This window comes from Barbus barbus (assembly GCF_936440315.1).
Source record: "Barbus barbus genome assembly, chromosome: 17".
Lineage (NCBI taxonomy): Eukaryota > Metazoa > Chordata > Actinopteri > Cypriniformes > Cyprinidae > Barbus > Barbus barbus.
The window spans coordinates 1,488,788-1,504,413 of record NC_136745.1 but is presented as its reverse complement, the minus strand read 5'-3'; the positions used below and the strand labels follow the sequence as shown (position 1 = coordinate 1,504,413).

The following is a 15,626-nucleotide window of genomic DNA, read 5'->3' as shown; positions in this document are numbered from 1 at the left end:
TCAGTAGGGTAGGTTTAAGGTTAGTAGAATAAGTTGATATATACTTGCAAAGTTTCTCATAGTCAGTGTGTTGTATGTTGTGGACCCATCAAAATAAAGTGTTAGAGGATATTAAGCAGACAGTCTACTAATACTATAATAACTGCTAGTTGACATGTAGTTGCAAAGTTACTTACTGTTAGTAGAATGTCTAAAGTGGACTATCAAAATAAAGTGTTACCAAAATTTAGAATGTAAATAAAGTTCAATTAAATTATAGAACAGATTTAAAAACATTGTGCTAGCACACAGATGAATTGTGTTATATAATAACACTAAGACACTAAGAACAAACAACTAATAACAAGATATAAGGAAAAGAAAATAGGGCCCAATACAGGACCTTGAGGTACCCCACAGATAATGGGTGTAGACGAATAGGAGCTGTTCCCTATTCTAGCAGTTCTGTTCTGTCTGTGTGGCAGGAAGTGAACCACAGAAATACAGAGCCAATAAGTAATAAAAAAAGAATGGCAGAGGATGAAAATGGTCCAGCAATGTCTGGAAAGTTTCTGGTAAATTTGGAAATCACTGGATGCTGTAGAAAATGAAAGAATGTCACCTTTATTTATATAGCACTTAATTGTTTCAAAACAGCTTTACAATGATAAACAAGAAAACAGTGAATCATTGATGCGAACAGAATTTAATTCTGCTGTAAACCAGCTGTAAAATGACAATAGTAAACATGTACATTTAGTCAAACTTATATTACATTGACCTGGAGTTACAGTGTCACTGACTCATTTGAGCTCATAAAAATAAGTTTAAAAAAGCTATTTCAGTCTGTTGAATAAACTTTGCGAAGCTTCCTCTTTTCTTTTTGTATTCAAAGTCAATAGCTAGTAGGTTGCAAGCAGGACAATCTATTACTGTGACATGGTGATCCTCATAAATTACATGCATGTGCCCTCTATTCCCACATTTGACTTGCCTCAACCAAAACTATCATGTAGCTGATTGACAGTTGGCTGTTGAGGCATGCAACATTCACCTTTAGTCTTGACAACAAGAATAAATCAAGTTAACAGATTTATTCACTTTTACTCCGATGTTCTCATTATTCGGTGTCCATACATTGTCCGTGGTTGAATGGGTGGTTCCTCAAGAATGGTGGGGGCGTGAGTCTGCTGCTCATGACTCACATAGCTTTCTATAGATAAACAGCCTGACAGTATCTCATTGAGAGAACAGATGCCAGAGAATTGCTCCACACCTTCAACCTTTCAAACCAATGTTACATACAGTTGATTTTACTGGCTAGCAAACTAATTTTAAAGAGCAGGTAAGCGCAAGATTTGTAATCTGGATTATAATCTGTTACACTTTATTGCAATCAGAATGACCCAAAAACTGCTCTAGCATCTTGATTTGTTTAATCTTTTTATTAATGCATGACCATTTTGCCTTTTTTATTCAGTAGGTAAATTAAAATGTCCTCTCTGCTTTATAAAAATCTATTGACCCCCATAGGTCATACAGTGTGACTCGCTGTCCATCACTGAAGCTTTTACTCCCTTCACTCACTGCTGTGTGTTTGTGTTTGTATAGGATGCACTGCTGGCTTTTAAACTATTTAGTCTGTCAAGCATCTGGTCCTGGTGTTATAATAAAGTATGTTTTTTTTCATCCTGTAAAAGCCTCAAAATTGAATTTAAACCTGCAAATAATCAAATTTTTATGATTTTGACTATAAAATCCTTTTTACAGACGGTTATATTTTAAATGTTTGCTTCCATTGAAGCACAAGATGTTCTTTTAAATATTCTCAAATCATGCTGGAGAACATGATCAGATGGGTTTATACAGCTCAAGTGCCGCTGTCATTAAAGTAAAAGAGGCATATCAGATATTAAGACACTGTTAAATTCATGTTCATATTCAAGTTGTTTTGCTGACAGTTTAATTCTAGGGTATGGTGCTAACATTATACACAGTAATCACAATTTAACACTTTTTGACTTTAGCTGTTGATCTGTTTACACAATTGTTAAAACATTTTGTCCCATTCTTTTTGTATTTCAAAACTATTTTGCTTGCATATTATTGTCTATATATTCCTTGCTTGAATATAAAATAATCTATCTATCTATCTATCTATCTATCTATCTATCTATCTATCTATCTATCTATCTATCTATCTATCTATCTATCTATCTATCTATCTATCTATCTATACCTATCTATCTATCTATCTATCTATCTATCTATCTATCTATCTATCTATCTATCTATACATATCTATCTATCTATCTATCTATCTATCTATCTATCTATCTATCTATCTATCTATCTATCTATCTATCTATCTATCTATCTATCTATCTATCTATCTATATATACACCTGTTTGATGTTGAGCAGTGCTTTTACCATCACACATATATACATTGTTATACGTTATTGAACTGTTACTGAAGTGAATGACATTTAGTGAGCTCGGCCTTTCTTCACAATGACCTCCAAACAGGGTAAGTGAGTGCCAGCATGGCTGTAAATGAACTGCACCTGCCACGTCTGTCAGTCAGGCCTCATGACACTTTTTTTAGCCACATGGCTCTCACAGAAGCACCAGCAGTATGCAGTTATGAACCCCTGCCATGTTCATTAAAGTGTAAAAAAGATTATTGACATATAGACTGTTTACAAATATATAAATGTGTACTTTGTAGCTCTCATTAGGTTTAGTAAGTAATGATTTCAGAAATGTATGATGGCTCTTAGGTTGCTTGTGTGTGTGGTGCTATAGGTACAGTATATGATCATTGGTCATTTACATAAGAGGCGTATGTAGACACAGACAAAGACGACCATACTTTAGTGATGTAGAAAGATAAATGTAGTGTTCTACTGTGTTATTTAGCCTTGTTTCCCTTCCTTGAGACATGCAGTTGCTGGGAGAAGCCATCAATCAAGCTTACAATAACATTGCTGTTTGTTTGAGCATGACACTGCTACACCGAGACCACCAATGGCGTGAGTTTGGGGCGGGGCTAAGTGTTTGAACCTGTCTAAATCAGTCATTCGGTTTTGCATCCATTTGGTAATGCAGAAATTTACTAATTCTGTCAGGATTTACTAAAGATACGCTGTGAACAATTAGTGAGGCATGGACAGTTATTTTTGCAGCTGACCTTTTTGTATATGCATGTGTAGGAGTTTCCCTCTCAGACGCAACATTTATGTGAGGAGAGTATTTAAATGAATCATGCAATGTGATTTACGTTAGTCAGTTTACTGGTATTTGCACCATTATTTAATGCCAAAAAAGCAAGTTTTAACCCAGTTGGAGCTTTGCAAATGAATTTTGCATTGCTTTTGATAGATTGTGTTGGTCATTTAATGATCTGGTATAGAATAAACTATACTTAACGTTTAACATTTCCTAAAGCAGGGAGGTCCAGTCCTGCTCCTGTAGAGCAGTAATCAAGTACACTCTTAAAAATGTATCTTTATTTGGCAATGGTTCCACGAATAACCTTTACCATCAGTGGAACCTTTCCATTCCACAAAAGGTTCTTTAGATTATTAAAATGTTCTTTACACTAACAAAAAGTGGTTATTTTAAGAACTGCTCACCAAAACTGGTTCTTCTATGGCATCGCTGTGAAAACCCCCTTTTGGAACCTTTATTTCTAAGAGTGTAATCAAGATATTCAAGACTGCAGGCAGGTATGGTGGGACGAATTGGAGCTAAACTCTGCAGGACCAGGATTGGCCTAATATCTACATTCCTTTTGTTTGAATTCATTCACTTTGCTGCAAATCATCAGTGTGAACTCGTTTTTTGCACTACCTAGTCCAAGTTAAATATGCTTTCCCAACAGGGTGCCGGAGTCTCCTGTGGACACGGAGAGCAAGCAGGCTCCTGCCAGCCAGCTGACTGAAGCTGCAGAGCTCTCTTCCATGAGCAAACCTGATCCTCCAGCAAAGGGGGTTAAAAACAGTGGCCCACATCCATTCCTTCCCACAAGCAAGCTGAGTAAACCAGCGGAGCCCAGAGGCAGCGCCATGAACGTGGCTGACCTGCCCACCTTCTCACCATCGCTGTACCCCCCCAGTGCCTTTAACTATGAGCGCCCTCGCCATTTCCTCCAGTCCCTGCCCAGTTTTCACACACCTGACACTGAGATCAGCAAACCCAACAACTTCAGTCCCCCGGCTTCAACAGCTGCTCCGTTCCTGAGCCCTCCTCAGCCTGGACCCACTCGAACCTCCATGAGTTCAAGCATGACTTTGATTCCTAAACCACGGAGCTCTCCAAACAATGAGAAACTATCATCAGCAGCTTTCCTCTCATCTGTCCTGCCTTCCCTACCGAGCTCCCAGGCCAAATGCATGTCCATACCTCAGTCTCCATCTCCACGGCGCTCCCCTAGATCACCCAGCCCAACACCGAGAGTCCAGGAGCAGCCTCTGTCTCCTCCAAGTCGGTCGCTAGATCACGCTCTTGTAACTGTCCCACCCCGGATATCTCAAGATACTCCAAAAACAACCGCTCCACCTCCACAGCCCCCACCAGTGTCTCACATGAGCTTCACACCCAACACGTGAGTGCCTTATCGCTGACATTAATCTTAAACACTGTAACGCATGCTTATATCCTCCCACAGGAAAGAAAACTCAAAAAGTAGACCTTTTTAATGTCTTAGTTGTTTATTCTAAAAAGCAATGAGATTTTTACTTAAGCCGAAGATAATTAATTTAATAAAGTTAATACTCTGAAATTTGAAAAAATGACTAAAATCTCCAATCTCTTCTGAGCTTAAAAGGGAACAGTTCACCAAAAAAATGAAAGCTTGCTGAAATTGTGCCCTCACCCTCCGGTGAGAGTTTGTTTGTTCATCAGGTTTGTAGAAATGTGTCTCTGCATCAGTGTCTCAGCAATGGATGCTCTGCAGTGAATGGGTGCCGTCAGAATGAGAGTCCAAACAGCTGATAAAAACATCACAATAATCCACACCACTCCAGTCCATCAGTTAACATCTTGAGAAGATAAAGGGTGTGTGTTTGTAAGAAAAAATCCATCATCAAGATGAGTCCATAATAGGTGTCCATAATCCATATTAACTCTTCCTCCAGTGAAAAAGTGCATCTGCTGTTGTCTCTCTCATCAAAATCCACCCACATATTTGTTTAGAGCTGTTTTGGACTGTTTGGGCTTGTAAACGCTGCTTGATCTGTGCAGATTTCTCTCCTGATTCACACCAGACCACTTTTCACTGGAGGAAGCAATATTATGGATGAACTTGTATTTTAGCAGGAAGCAACAGTTTGACATTTTAATGCTGGATTTGTTTCAGCTTTTGTCTTCTCCAGATGTTAACTGGTGGACTGGAGTGGTGTGGATTATTGTGATGTTTTTATCAGCTGTTTGGACTCTCATTCTGACGGCACCCATTCACTGCAGAGCATCCATTGCTGAGACACTGATGCAGAGACACATTTCTACAAACCTGATGAACAAACAAACTCATCCTAATCTTGGAAGGCCTGAGGGCGAGCACATTTTGAGGAAAAGAAACGCTTTAACAATAAAATTTTCCCATTGGCTTTTTTCAAAGCTTGCCAAAGCCGATTTTGAAGAAGACTGTTTCCCGACCAGTGTCTCGCGCTACAGATGAAGAGATTCAGGGCTCAAAAGATGCTCTCTTGCAAGACCTTGAAAAGAAGCTACGGAACAAAGCTCCTCAACAGAGGACCCTTCAGAAGATGTCTTACGAAGAGCGGATGGCGAGAAGATTGTTGGGAGCCGATAATGCCGCTTCAGTATTTGATCTTGAAAATTCATTCAGTTCACAGCCTGCACAGGTATTGTCATTTTAAGTTACTGGATGTTTCATGCAACTGCAGAATACCTTCTCAAAGCTTGAGTCACTATGTCAGAGCTTGTTAAGAGGAAACACTATGCAGTGATCATGGCTTTATAGCCAGGTGCTCATGATCTGCCATGAGTGCAAACAAGCTAAAGTGTCCTGCACAGAATGATATTATATTAGTAACACCATAAGCAATGCTAAACCCCCTGGTAATCAAGAGATGAGAGTGTCAGTTTATGCAGCTGTACTTTATTCCCATTTGTTACCATCAATCCATAGCTGCCAGGAATTTTGAAAGCCAGACCAAACAGATAACAGTCTGTCCATAGGCCTAAAATAGCATGAGCAAAACCCATGTGCTCTGCAACTATGCTATTCATCACGATGCTATTATTATAATACCACCACATGTGCACATACACATACGCCTCAGTTCCTTTAGTTTATCTGTCTGTCTGTCTATCTATCATATGTTGTAATGTTATTCAAGCAAATGTTATGCACTATTCTAACAGCCAGGCTCTCCAGAAGGTCTCCAGCCTGGAGGAATATGGTAAATGTCTCTTTGCATTAGGAGCATCAGTTTGGAGTTTGTCTCTGAAACGCTTTCATCTTATTATTGTGCATGTTATTATTATTGCACCTAACACTTCTGACACATTTTAGAGTTAATTAGTGAATTATCATTACTGAATGCATCAAACACGGAGTGACAATCTAAGACAGACACTTTGTGCTTGTTGTGGGTGATCGTCTAATGCTCTGAGCCCTGTCTGTTCAAGTTCAAGTTTCAAGTTCACGTTTATTTGTATAGCGCTTTTTACGATACAAATCGTTGCAAAGCAGCTCTACAGGAAATTAAGTTTCCACAATATATTTATATATTGCAGAACCTTAATATATTTAACTTATGGCAAAATTTGGTAATTCTGTGTTGCTTTGTGTAAACTTTGATAATTGAGTTTGTTTTGTTGAATTGCTGTCCCATTCAGTTCATTTCCACCTTCTCTTGCTCAGGTCCAGAAAGAATCGTCCCGGAGAAGACGGTACAGAGGCCTCGACCATCCAAGAGAAGTGTTTTGCTCCTCGTTTTATACAAGTGCCGCAAGATCTTTCTGTTGAAGAGGGGCGATTCTGCAGGATTGATTTTAAGGTAGTTATCATTTACTGATATAATAAAACACCCTGCATGCATTTGTTTTACATATTACTCCACCGCTTCTGGCCTTCTTAAGATGAAATATTAATGAAGCTGTCTTGGGCAGTATAACATTCAAAAATAAACAGTCCACAAAAAAAAACTGATTTTATAACCTGATGCAGAAAATAACATTATACCACAAACAGCAGTAGTTAATAGGAGTCCAGAGTTTATGAACAATTTTGAAACAGAAATACAGTTGTAGTAAAATCTTTACAAACCAACATTTTAGCTTTTTTAAGTTATGCTTTTCTTTCTGTCTTTTCTGCAGGTTGTAGGTTTGCCAACGCCAGATATTTCTTGGTATCTGGATGGGAAAGTCATCCGACCCGATGATTACCATAAGATGCTGGTGTGTGAGAAAAGCGTGCACTCCTTCATCATTGAGATCGTGACTATTCATCATGCAGGTGTTTATGAATGTGTGGCAAAGAACCGTGCCGGAGAGAGCCACTTCTCCCTGCATCTGAATGTGATGGGTGAGCAGTCTTCTGTTACCTGGATAATGTTAAGAATAAAGGTTCCTTTTTGTTGTATGTATTTATTTTATTTATAAATCAGAGTGCAATGATCTGCAAATATCATGAAGCCATATTTTGTCATAGATAAGGTTTGAATACTTAAGCAATGTAATTATGCCTTTTCATTTGAATACATTTAAGTATCACTAATCAGTTTTTTGTTTGTCACTATTGAGCATCGAGTGAAGTGTAGATTAATGTGAAAAAACATTTTAGCATAAGGTTGCAACATGACAAAATGTGAAAAAAAATATGAAGCATGAATACTTTGGCATGTCATTCATTATATATGATGGAATGTTTTAATCATTTTGATCATGATTTGTTTTTTTCACATGAGTACTAAACAATTACCACCTAATGCAACAAATCCGCAGGCCACCACCAACAATTGCAGCGGAGCTTGACAGTTTGTGGAAGCTAGTGCAGAATGAGGAGTGCATGCATGCTCCCAAGTTCAAAACATTTTACTAAAGTCATCTCTGAACAGGCTCGCTTTGAGCTGATTGAGAGCGTAACCGCATTGAAATGTTTAGATGGGAAAAGATGTGCTTCTGTAATTCTCTAGATACTAGAGATAAGTTCCTGTGTTTCTGATGTACTGACTGACAGCTCTGCTGTTGCCATGTTGAGAGAAATCAGGAGTAAGTGCAGAGCGTTGTGTGTGAACATGATCTTAGTAGTTCTAGACTAAATATCAACATGTATTTACTCATCGCACCTGCACTAATATAGATTAAGTATTCCTCAAAATGAATAAAAACTGAAATGCAAACTCAGAATATGACCCAAAGCTGCAATAATTAAATATGTTAATAATTGAATTTACATTTCCTTCAGCCTGAGGCTTGTTCATTTAACTTTAGGTGTGAAAGGTTTCCCCAGCACTGTTAATGTATGCCACACTCACCAACCTGATCTCACAAAAGTGTGTATAAATAGTATGCAAAATACAAACGAAAACTAGTGGTATTGTTAGTAACAAAAATGGACTTTGTCGTGTATATGCTCGCCAACAAATTTCAGATCATATGCACGCGAAAGTCCATTTTTGTGTATCAATACCACGAGTTTCTGTTTTTATTTGGTGAACTATTTGTAAGCATTTTCATGAGGCCGGGCTGATGTGAATGTGGTTGCTCTGCGTGTGTCCTCAGCTCAGGAGCAGCTCTGTCCTCCCTCGTTTGTGGTGAAGATGAGGAACTCGCGGGTTCTGGAGGGCGACGGCGTGCGGCTCGAGTGTAAGGTGACGGCGTCTCCAGCGCCGCAGATCTACTGGAAGAAAGACAAGGAGATGCTGCGCATCGACCCCAGGAGAATGAGGTCTGACATCCACCGTGCACTGTGGATCCCGTGTGTTTCATAGTATTCACAGACTATATATTATGACATTACATTTACATTTAGTCATTTAGCAGATGCTTTTCTCCAAAGTGACTTAAAGATGAGGACAATGGAAGCAATCAAAATCAACAAAAGAGCAATGATACGCAAGTGCTATTAAGTCTCAGTTAGCTTAACACAGTGCATGTTGCAAAGGTTTTTTTATTATATAATAAATACAAAGAAAACAGATAGTATAGAAAAAGAATAGAGCAAGCTAGTGTTAGAGGCCTTTTGTTGCTTTTTGTTAATTGTATAATAAATAAAAACAAAACAGATAGAACAGATCTCATCTGTGTTCATATTCATTCAAATGTCAGCACATCTTAATGTCAGTAACATGTGAGAACCAATGCTGTGTGACGTTACAGACGCTAATCTGCTGAAACCTCTTACAGAGATGAACAGCACTGTCCACATTCAGCTATGTTCAATAAAACAGTATACAGCGGGTAAAATAAGTATTGAGCACCTCACCATTTTTCTCAGTAAATATATTTCTAAAGGTGCTGTTGACTTGAAATTTTCACCAGATGTCATTAACAACCCAAGTAATCCATACATACAAATAAAACTAAACAAATAAGTTCAGAAATTAAGTTCTGTGTAAGAAAATGGAATGACATTTTTTTTTACCCGCTGTATATGGCAAAGTAACTTTCCCAGAAAACGTCATATTTTGGAATGACATGAGGAAAATTCATTCTAAGATGGTTATTTCACAGATCTTAGTAAAGGAGCAAGCATAATGTCCGCACACTGGATTGACTGCTCCATCAAAACATTCCTTTATTGCAACGTTTCCACCATCAGGTCTTCATCAGGCACAGATATCAATGTTGATAACAGATGTAGTTATCTGTGCCTGACGAAGACCTGATGGTCGAAACGTTGAAATAAAGGAAAGTTTTGATGGAGCAGTCAATCCAGTGTGCGGACATTATGCTTGCTCCTTTACTAAGATACATTTTTTTGTCCTGCACCTGAGCCCTATTCAGTTTTTTTGGGGGATGTGCGCAACTTTCTTTCACCTTGCCTATTTCACAGATCTTCACACATTTTCTCTGTGAAATTGTGTGGTTCAGCATCCAGAGCACTACAAACATACTCTAACACTGTTTCTGAAGAACTGAGCTTTAGAAAACACATTCTCATACATTGTAACTGCAGAAATTTCCATGGTTGTACTGCGATTGTCCCTTGAGCTTTTTCAAAACAGATGCATATTGTCAGTTGGTTTACATTACAGTTGATCGTCTCATCTGTAAGCTTCATTACTGTAGTCTCTGTAGTTGTGTGATGTTTGTGTGTTTGGTGTGTCAGTCTCTCTCAGGACGCTTCAGGAAAGCAGTGTCTGGTGATTGATCCAGTGATAAAGTCTGACGCAGGCTGGTACACGGTGTCTGCCATTAATGAAGCGGGCATGTCCACATGCAACGCCAGGCTAGACGTGGCCAGTAAGTGCACTTACTCAGTTTGCTCTACTCGCTTTATGTTTAAGACTTGTTTGAAAGTTTGTGAGTGAAGACTGTTTGCTTAGACTTTTGCTGAAAACTCTTCCTAACTTACGTTTAGATGCACTGACATTATAAAACTTTATATTTTTTTATTCATAAAGTTAACCCTCTGGTGTTGTTTGGTCATTTGTGACTGAAAAAAATATATACATTTAGTTTTTGTTTGTTTTAAGGTGCTCACAAAACACAAACACAAACACACACGTGCAAAAAACAAATCAGGATTTGAAAAAGTTAAATGGTCTTAAAAGAAATTGGACCATTTTTTCGCAGTCCATATTGTTCGCAGTCAGAAATGAGCGCTGTAGGAAATGAATGGGAAGTGAATTTCATCTAGTGGAAATGTTTGTTACGACCGAACAAACACAAACTGACCGAAAGCTCATTTTTTGCAATATCAACCTCAAATTTGGAACACAACTTGTTTAGATTCACGGCTTTGATTTTCTTGCAGCTTTAGAGAAGAACATGTTTTGGAAAATATATATTTATTATAAAATTTTGGTATTTTTGTGCATTTTTTCATAGTTATAAACTTTTATGTATTTATTTATTTTAAACCAAAGCATTCAAAATTTATGACAGTTTAAGCTGGAAATTTAATTTTAAGGTCTGTACTTAAAAAGTGGTTAACAGGAAATAAATAAAAGATTATAACTCGTCCATATTTCATGGGGGGGGGGCACCAGAGGGGTTAACGAGTATATGAATGTATAAGAGAAGTGTGTAAGAATGTGCTGTAAATGTATATCTTTTTGACCCCCCCCCCCCCCCTTTTAAATAAAGAAAACTTTTTATTTATTTTTTTTGGGGGGAGGGGGGGACAACAACAACTTAAAGCAGTATTACACATTGTTTTTATGCTTAAACCCTTTTTCACCTTTGACCCATGTATAACAATGTACAAATGATTTTAAAATATCTTGATATGCATGTCACACAGGACACTTTTGTCACTAATGAACACGACATCAGCTCATCAAATATTGATTGTCTGTGTTGACCCAAATGTGCTCATTTACTGCTTTTAGCAGTCTCAGTCAGAATGTGTGTTTCCCTGCAGCTCGGCTGAATAAGTCTGCTCCTCCTGTCAGGACACTGAAGACTCTTCCCATCTTGAGCCAGTTCTCCACACGGAGCACCGAGCCTGTTCCTCATCACACCGCCCCGCTGTACGAGAGCGAAGAGCTGTAGACGCTTTTCTGTAGTATATTTCTGTGTAAATGAGCCAGTTCAGCAGATTATGGGTCAGACACACTTTAGCCAGTGTTTGCCTGAGGAATGACTGGATGAGAGTTTATCATCCCACTTCACTTCACTGCTGCACAAGCTCTCATGTGTTTGGTTGGAAATGGATTACCAGTTTCATAAAACTACATATTTATGACACCCAATACAAGGGAAAATAATGTATCTAATTATTGTTTGTTAGACTAACGCTTTGATTGCCGTCTGTCTCTCAATATATGTGTGCAGTGCAGTCACTGATACACTCAGAACTACATTATGATCGTATATATGTACTGAAAATGATATTTGTTGGCATTTTTGTTACTAGTACAAAGGATTTGGTCAAATGTATTGGATTACGGTCCTCAACACAGATATCATTTGTGTTATATATGATGTGAGATTAACATTTGAGTAAAGATCTTTGTGAAAATACTATACATTTATCTCTGAGGTGTTTTTTTCTCCGGCCATGACATACTTTCAAATGAGAAAAAAAAGTTACAATTAAATAATTATATATATATATATATATATTAGTGCTGTCAAATGATTAATCGCATCCAAAAAATTGTTTTTTAATATATAATGTGTATATTTATTGAGTACTGTATATATATATAAATACACACACATACAGCACATGTTGAAAATATTTACATGTATATATTTATATTCATATAATTTGTATCATACATAAATATATTTAATATATAAACATAGCATATTTTTCTTAAATATACAGGCACATCTCAAAAAAAAATTTTTTTGGTAACATTTCAAAAAGTGAAACTTTCATATTTTCTAGATTCATTGCATGTAAAGTAAAACATTTAAAAAGTTTGTTTTAATTTGGATGATTAGAGCTTACAGCTCATGAAAGTAAAAAAATCAGTATCTCAAAATATTAGAATATTTACACTGAGTTTCAATTAATGACCATCTCTACAGTATAAATTCTGGGTATCTCTTGTTCTTTGAAACCACAATAATGGAGAAGACTGCTGACTTGGCAATGATCCAGAAGATGAACACTGACGTCCTCCACAAAGAGGGTAAGTCACAGAGGGTCATTACTGAAAGCTGTGGCTGTTTACAGAGTGCTGTATCAAAGCATATTAAATGCAAAGTTGACTGGAAGGAAGAATTTGGGTAGGAAAAGGTGCACAAGCAACAGGGATGACAGCAAACTTGAGAATACTGTCAAGCAAAGCTGATTCAAACACTTGGGAGAGCTTCACGAGGAGTGGACTGAAGCTGGAGTCAGTGCATCAAGAGTCTCCACGCTCAGACGTCTTCAGGAAAAGAGCTACCAAGCCACTTCTGAACCAGAGACAACGTCAGAAGCGTCTTACCTGGGCTGTGGAGAAAAATATTTGCATGTCCCAGAGTCTGGAGGAAGACTGGAGAGGCACAGAACCCAAGCTGCTTGAAGTCCAGTTTGCATGCGCTTATTTGTGACTGCATGTTTTGAGTTTGAGCTCCATCAAAGTTGATTCTTTATCGTCTATTTTCTTAAAAACTATTTTATATACTTTCATTTTCGTTTCTATAACGTGTGAATATATCTCCTATAGCATTCTAAAACAAAACCAATCAGAGCGCCTTGCTATCACTTGTTTTATTTTGATTTCTTGTGTCTGCTATTAGCTTATAGCCCGTTAGCATCAGCAGCGTGGCTTTCGCTAATCTCGCTTACATTGCTAATACTCTATTCACACACATTACCATTGTTTCAATCTTACTTGTTTAAATGGCAGATTTGTGTCTACCTTTGAGTGCAGGTGAGGACACGTTCGAGCTGCATTCGGTGCAGCTGGAGCTGGAGGCCGTGGAGAAGCAGATCCGTGACCTGATGGAGAAGCAGGCCCAACTGAGAGAGCAGAGAGCCGCGCGCCGCGCTGAAAACATCCCGGGCTGATGCTCACAAGTCCAGGGTAAGTATACAGCACGCTGCTAACACTCCCACCACCTCTACTCCAGGACGCGATCTTCCCAGATGTCCTTCACTCCGGCGCCGGGACGCCACGGACCCTGGGTGCACCAGCAGCGGAAGACACGAGCCAAGCCCCGGGCGATGACCTCTTCCCCTCCGCCGCCTCCGGTCTTCGAGATCTCCACCCGGAACCGCTTCGCTGTGAACGCGACGCTGTGACCGACGGAGACTCCATTGTCCGGCACGTCCGTGCTACGTTAGCTGAAGGTAAAGTGCACACTCACTGTTTCCCCGGTGCTTGTGTTCTCGATGTTTCTGCGCAGATACCCGCGATCCTGAAGGGCGACGAGAGCATCGGTGCTGTCGTGCTGCACGCGGGGGTTAACGACACCAAGCTGCGGCAGACGGAGACACTGAAGAGGGACTACAGGAGCCTGATCAAGCACAGCACATCGCCCGCGGCGACGATCATCATGTCAGGACTGCTTCCCACGTATCGACGAGGAAGCGAAAGGTTCAGTAGACTGTTTGCTTTAAACGAATGGTTATCGTCATGGTGTAAAGAACAGAAACTGCTCTTTGTTAATAATTGGAATATTTTCTGGGAGCGTCCTAGGCTTTTCCGTGCTGATGACCTGCACCCCAGCAGAGTCGGAGCGGAACTCCTGTCGGACAACATCTCCAGGACGCTACACTCCATCTGACTAGTAAGCCAACTCTCAAATAACTGCTATGACGACTTTTGTTCTACCCACTTAAAAGATAGAAGTACTTGCGTTGTCCAATCTATACAGACTGTGTCTGTTCCCCGCATAGCGAGGTCAAAATATTAATTTAATGCAGGATCTAGAAAAAATCTGATCGTGATTAAACCAGAAAAACGCTAAATAAATGAACAAAAACAATTTTTAAAGCTTGGGCTCCTAAACATTAGATCACTCGCACCCAAAGCAGTTATTGTAAATGAAATGATCACAGATAATTTTTTTGATTTTGATGTACTCTGCCTGACTGAAACCTGTCTTAAACCAAATGAATATTTTGGTCTAAATGAGTCTACTCCACCGAGCTACTGTTATAAACATGAGCCCCGTCAGACTGGTCGTGACCTGAGATGACCGAACACCTGAGAAAAGATAATGCCAACCCCTCAGAGGATGCCAACGCTCAGACAACATACAGAATTACCAAATTTTGCCATAAGTTAAATATATTAAGGCTCTGCAATATATATACTGTATATTGTGGAAACTTAATTTCCTGTAGAGCTGCTTTGCAACGATTTGTATCATAAAAAGCGCTATACAAATAAACTTGAACTTGAAGTTTCCACAGTCAGAGAGGATTTGGGCTGCCGTGACGTCTGCTGGTGTTGGTCCATTGTGTTTTATCAAGTCCAGAGTCAATGCACCCGTCTACCAGGAGATTTTGGAGCACTTTATGCTTTCATCTGCTGACAAGCTTTATGGAGATGCTGATTTGCTTTTCCAGCAGGACTTTAGCACCTGCCCACACTGCCACTTCCAAGTGCTTTGCTGGCCATGATATTACTGTGCTTGATTGGTCACCCAACATGCCTGACCTGAACCCCATATGGAATCTATGGTATATTTTCAAGAGAAAGATGAGTAACAGTCGATCCAACAATCCAGACTAGCTGAAGACTCAATAGTGCCTCAGCAGAGCCACAGGCTGATCGCTTCCATGCCATTCCTCACTGATGCTGGAGTTTGTGCTAAACGAGCCCTGACCAACTATTGAGTGCAGAAATCAACATACTTTAAAGAACTTGAACTTTTCTGTTTTGCAAATCCTTACTTTTATTGATTTTAGGAACTATTCTAATATTTTGAGATACTGGATTTTTTGACTTTCATGAGCTATAAGCTCTAATCATCAAAATTAAAACAAAAAAACTTCTGAAATGTTTTACTCTACATGTAATGAATCTAGAAAATATAAAAGTTTCACTTTTTGAAAT

General features: G+C 38.9%; 1 protein-coding gene across 1 annotated transcript; it reads left to right on the top strand.

The window, feature by feature from the left end:
* The first annotated feature begins 1,182 nt into the window (after positions 1-1,182).
* On the top strand, positions 1,183-12,148 carry myot (myotilin). The gene is made up of 9 exons (XM_079438092.1): positions 1,183-1,324; positions 3,866-4,588; positions 5,603-5,849; positions 6,373-6,410; positions 6,875-7,010; positions 7,330-7,537; positions 8,737-8,902; positions 10,286-10,419; positions 11,543-12,148. Exons 2-9 carry the CDS (start codon positions 3,945-3,947, stop codon positions 11,671-11,673), a joined length of 1,704 nt encoding a protein of 567 aa, XP_079294218.1. The 5' UTR covers positions 1,183-1,324; positions 3,866-3,944; the 3' UTR covers positions 11,674-12,148.
* Positions 12,149-15,626: the final 3,478 nt, after the last annotated feature.

Coding starts and splice junctions, on each gene's coding strand:
- myot (XM_079438092.1), top strand. CDS start 3,945: ATGAGCAAACCTGATCCTCCAGCAAAGGGGGTTAAAAACAGTGGCCCA. Junction 5,850..6,372: donor TCAGTTCACAGCCTGCACAG/GTATTGTCATTT, acceptor CTATTCTAACAG/CCAGGCTCTCCAGAAGGTCT. Junction 6,411..6,874: donor CTCCAGCCTGGAGGAATATG/GTAAATGTCTCT, acceptor TCTCTTGCTCAG/GTCCAGAAAGAATCGTCCCG.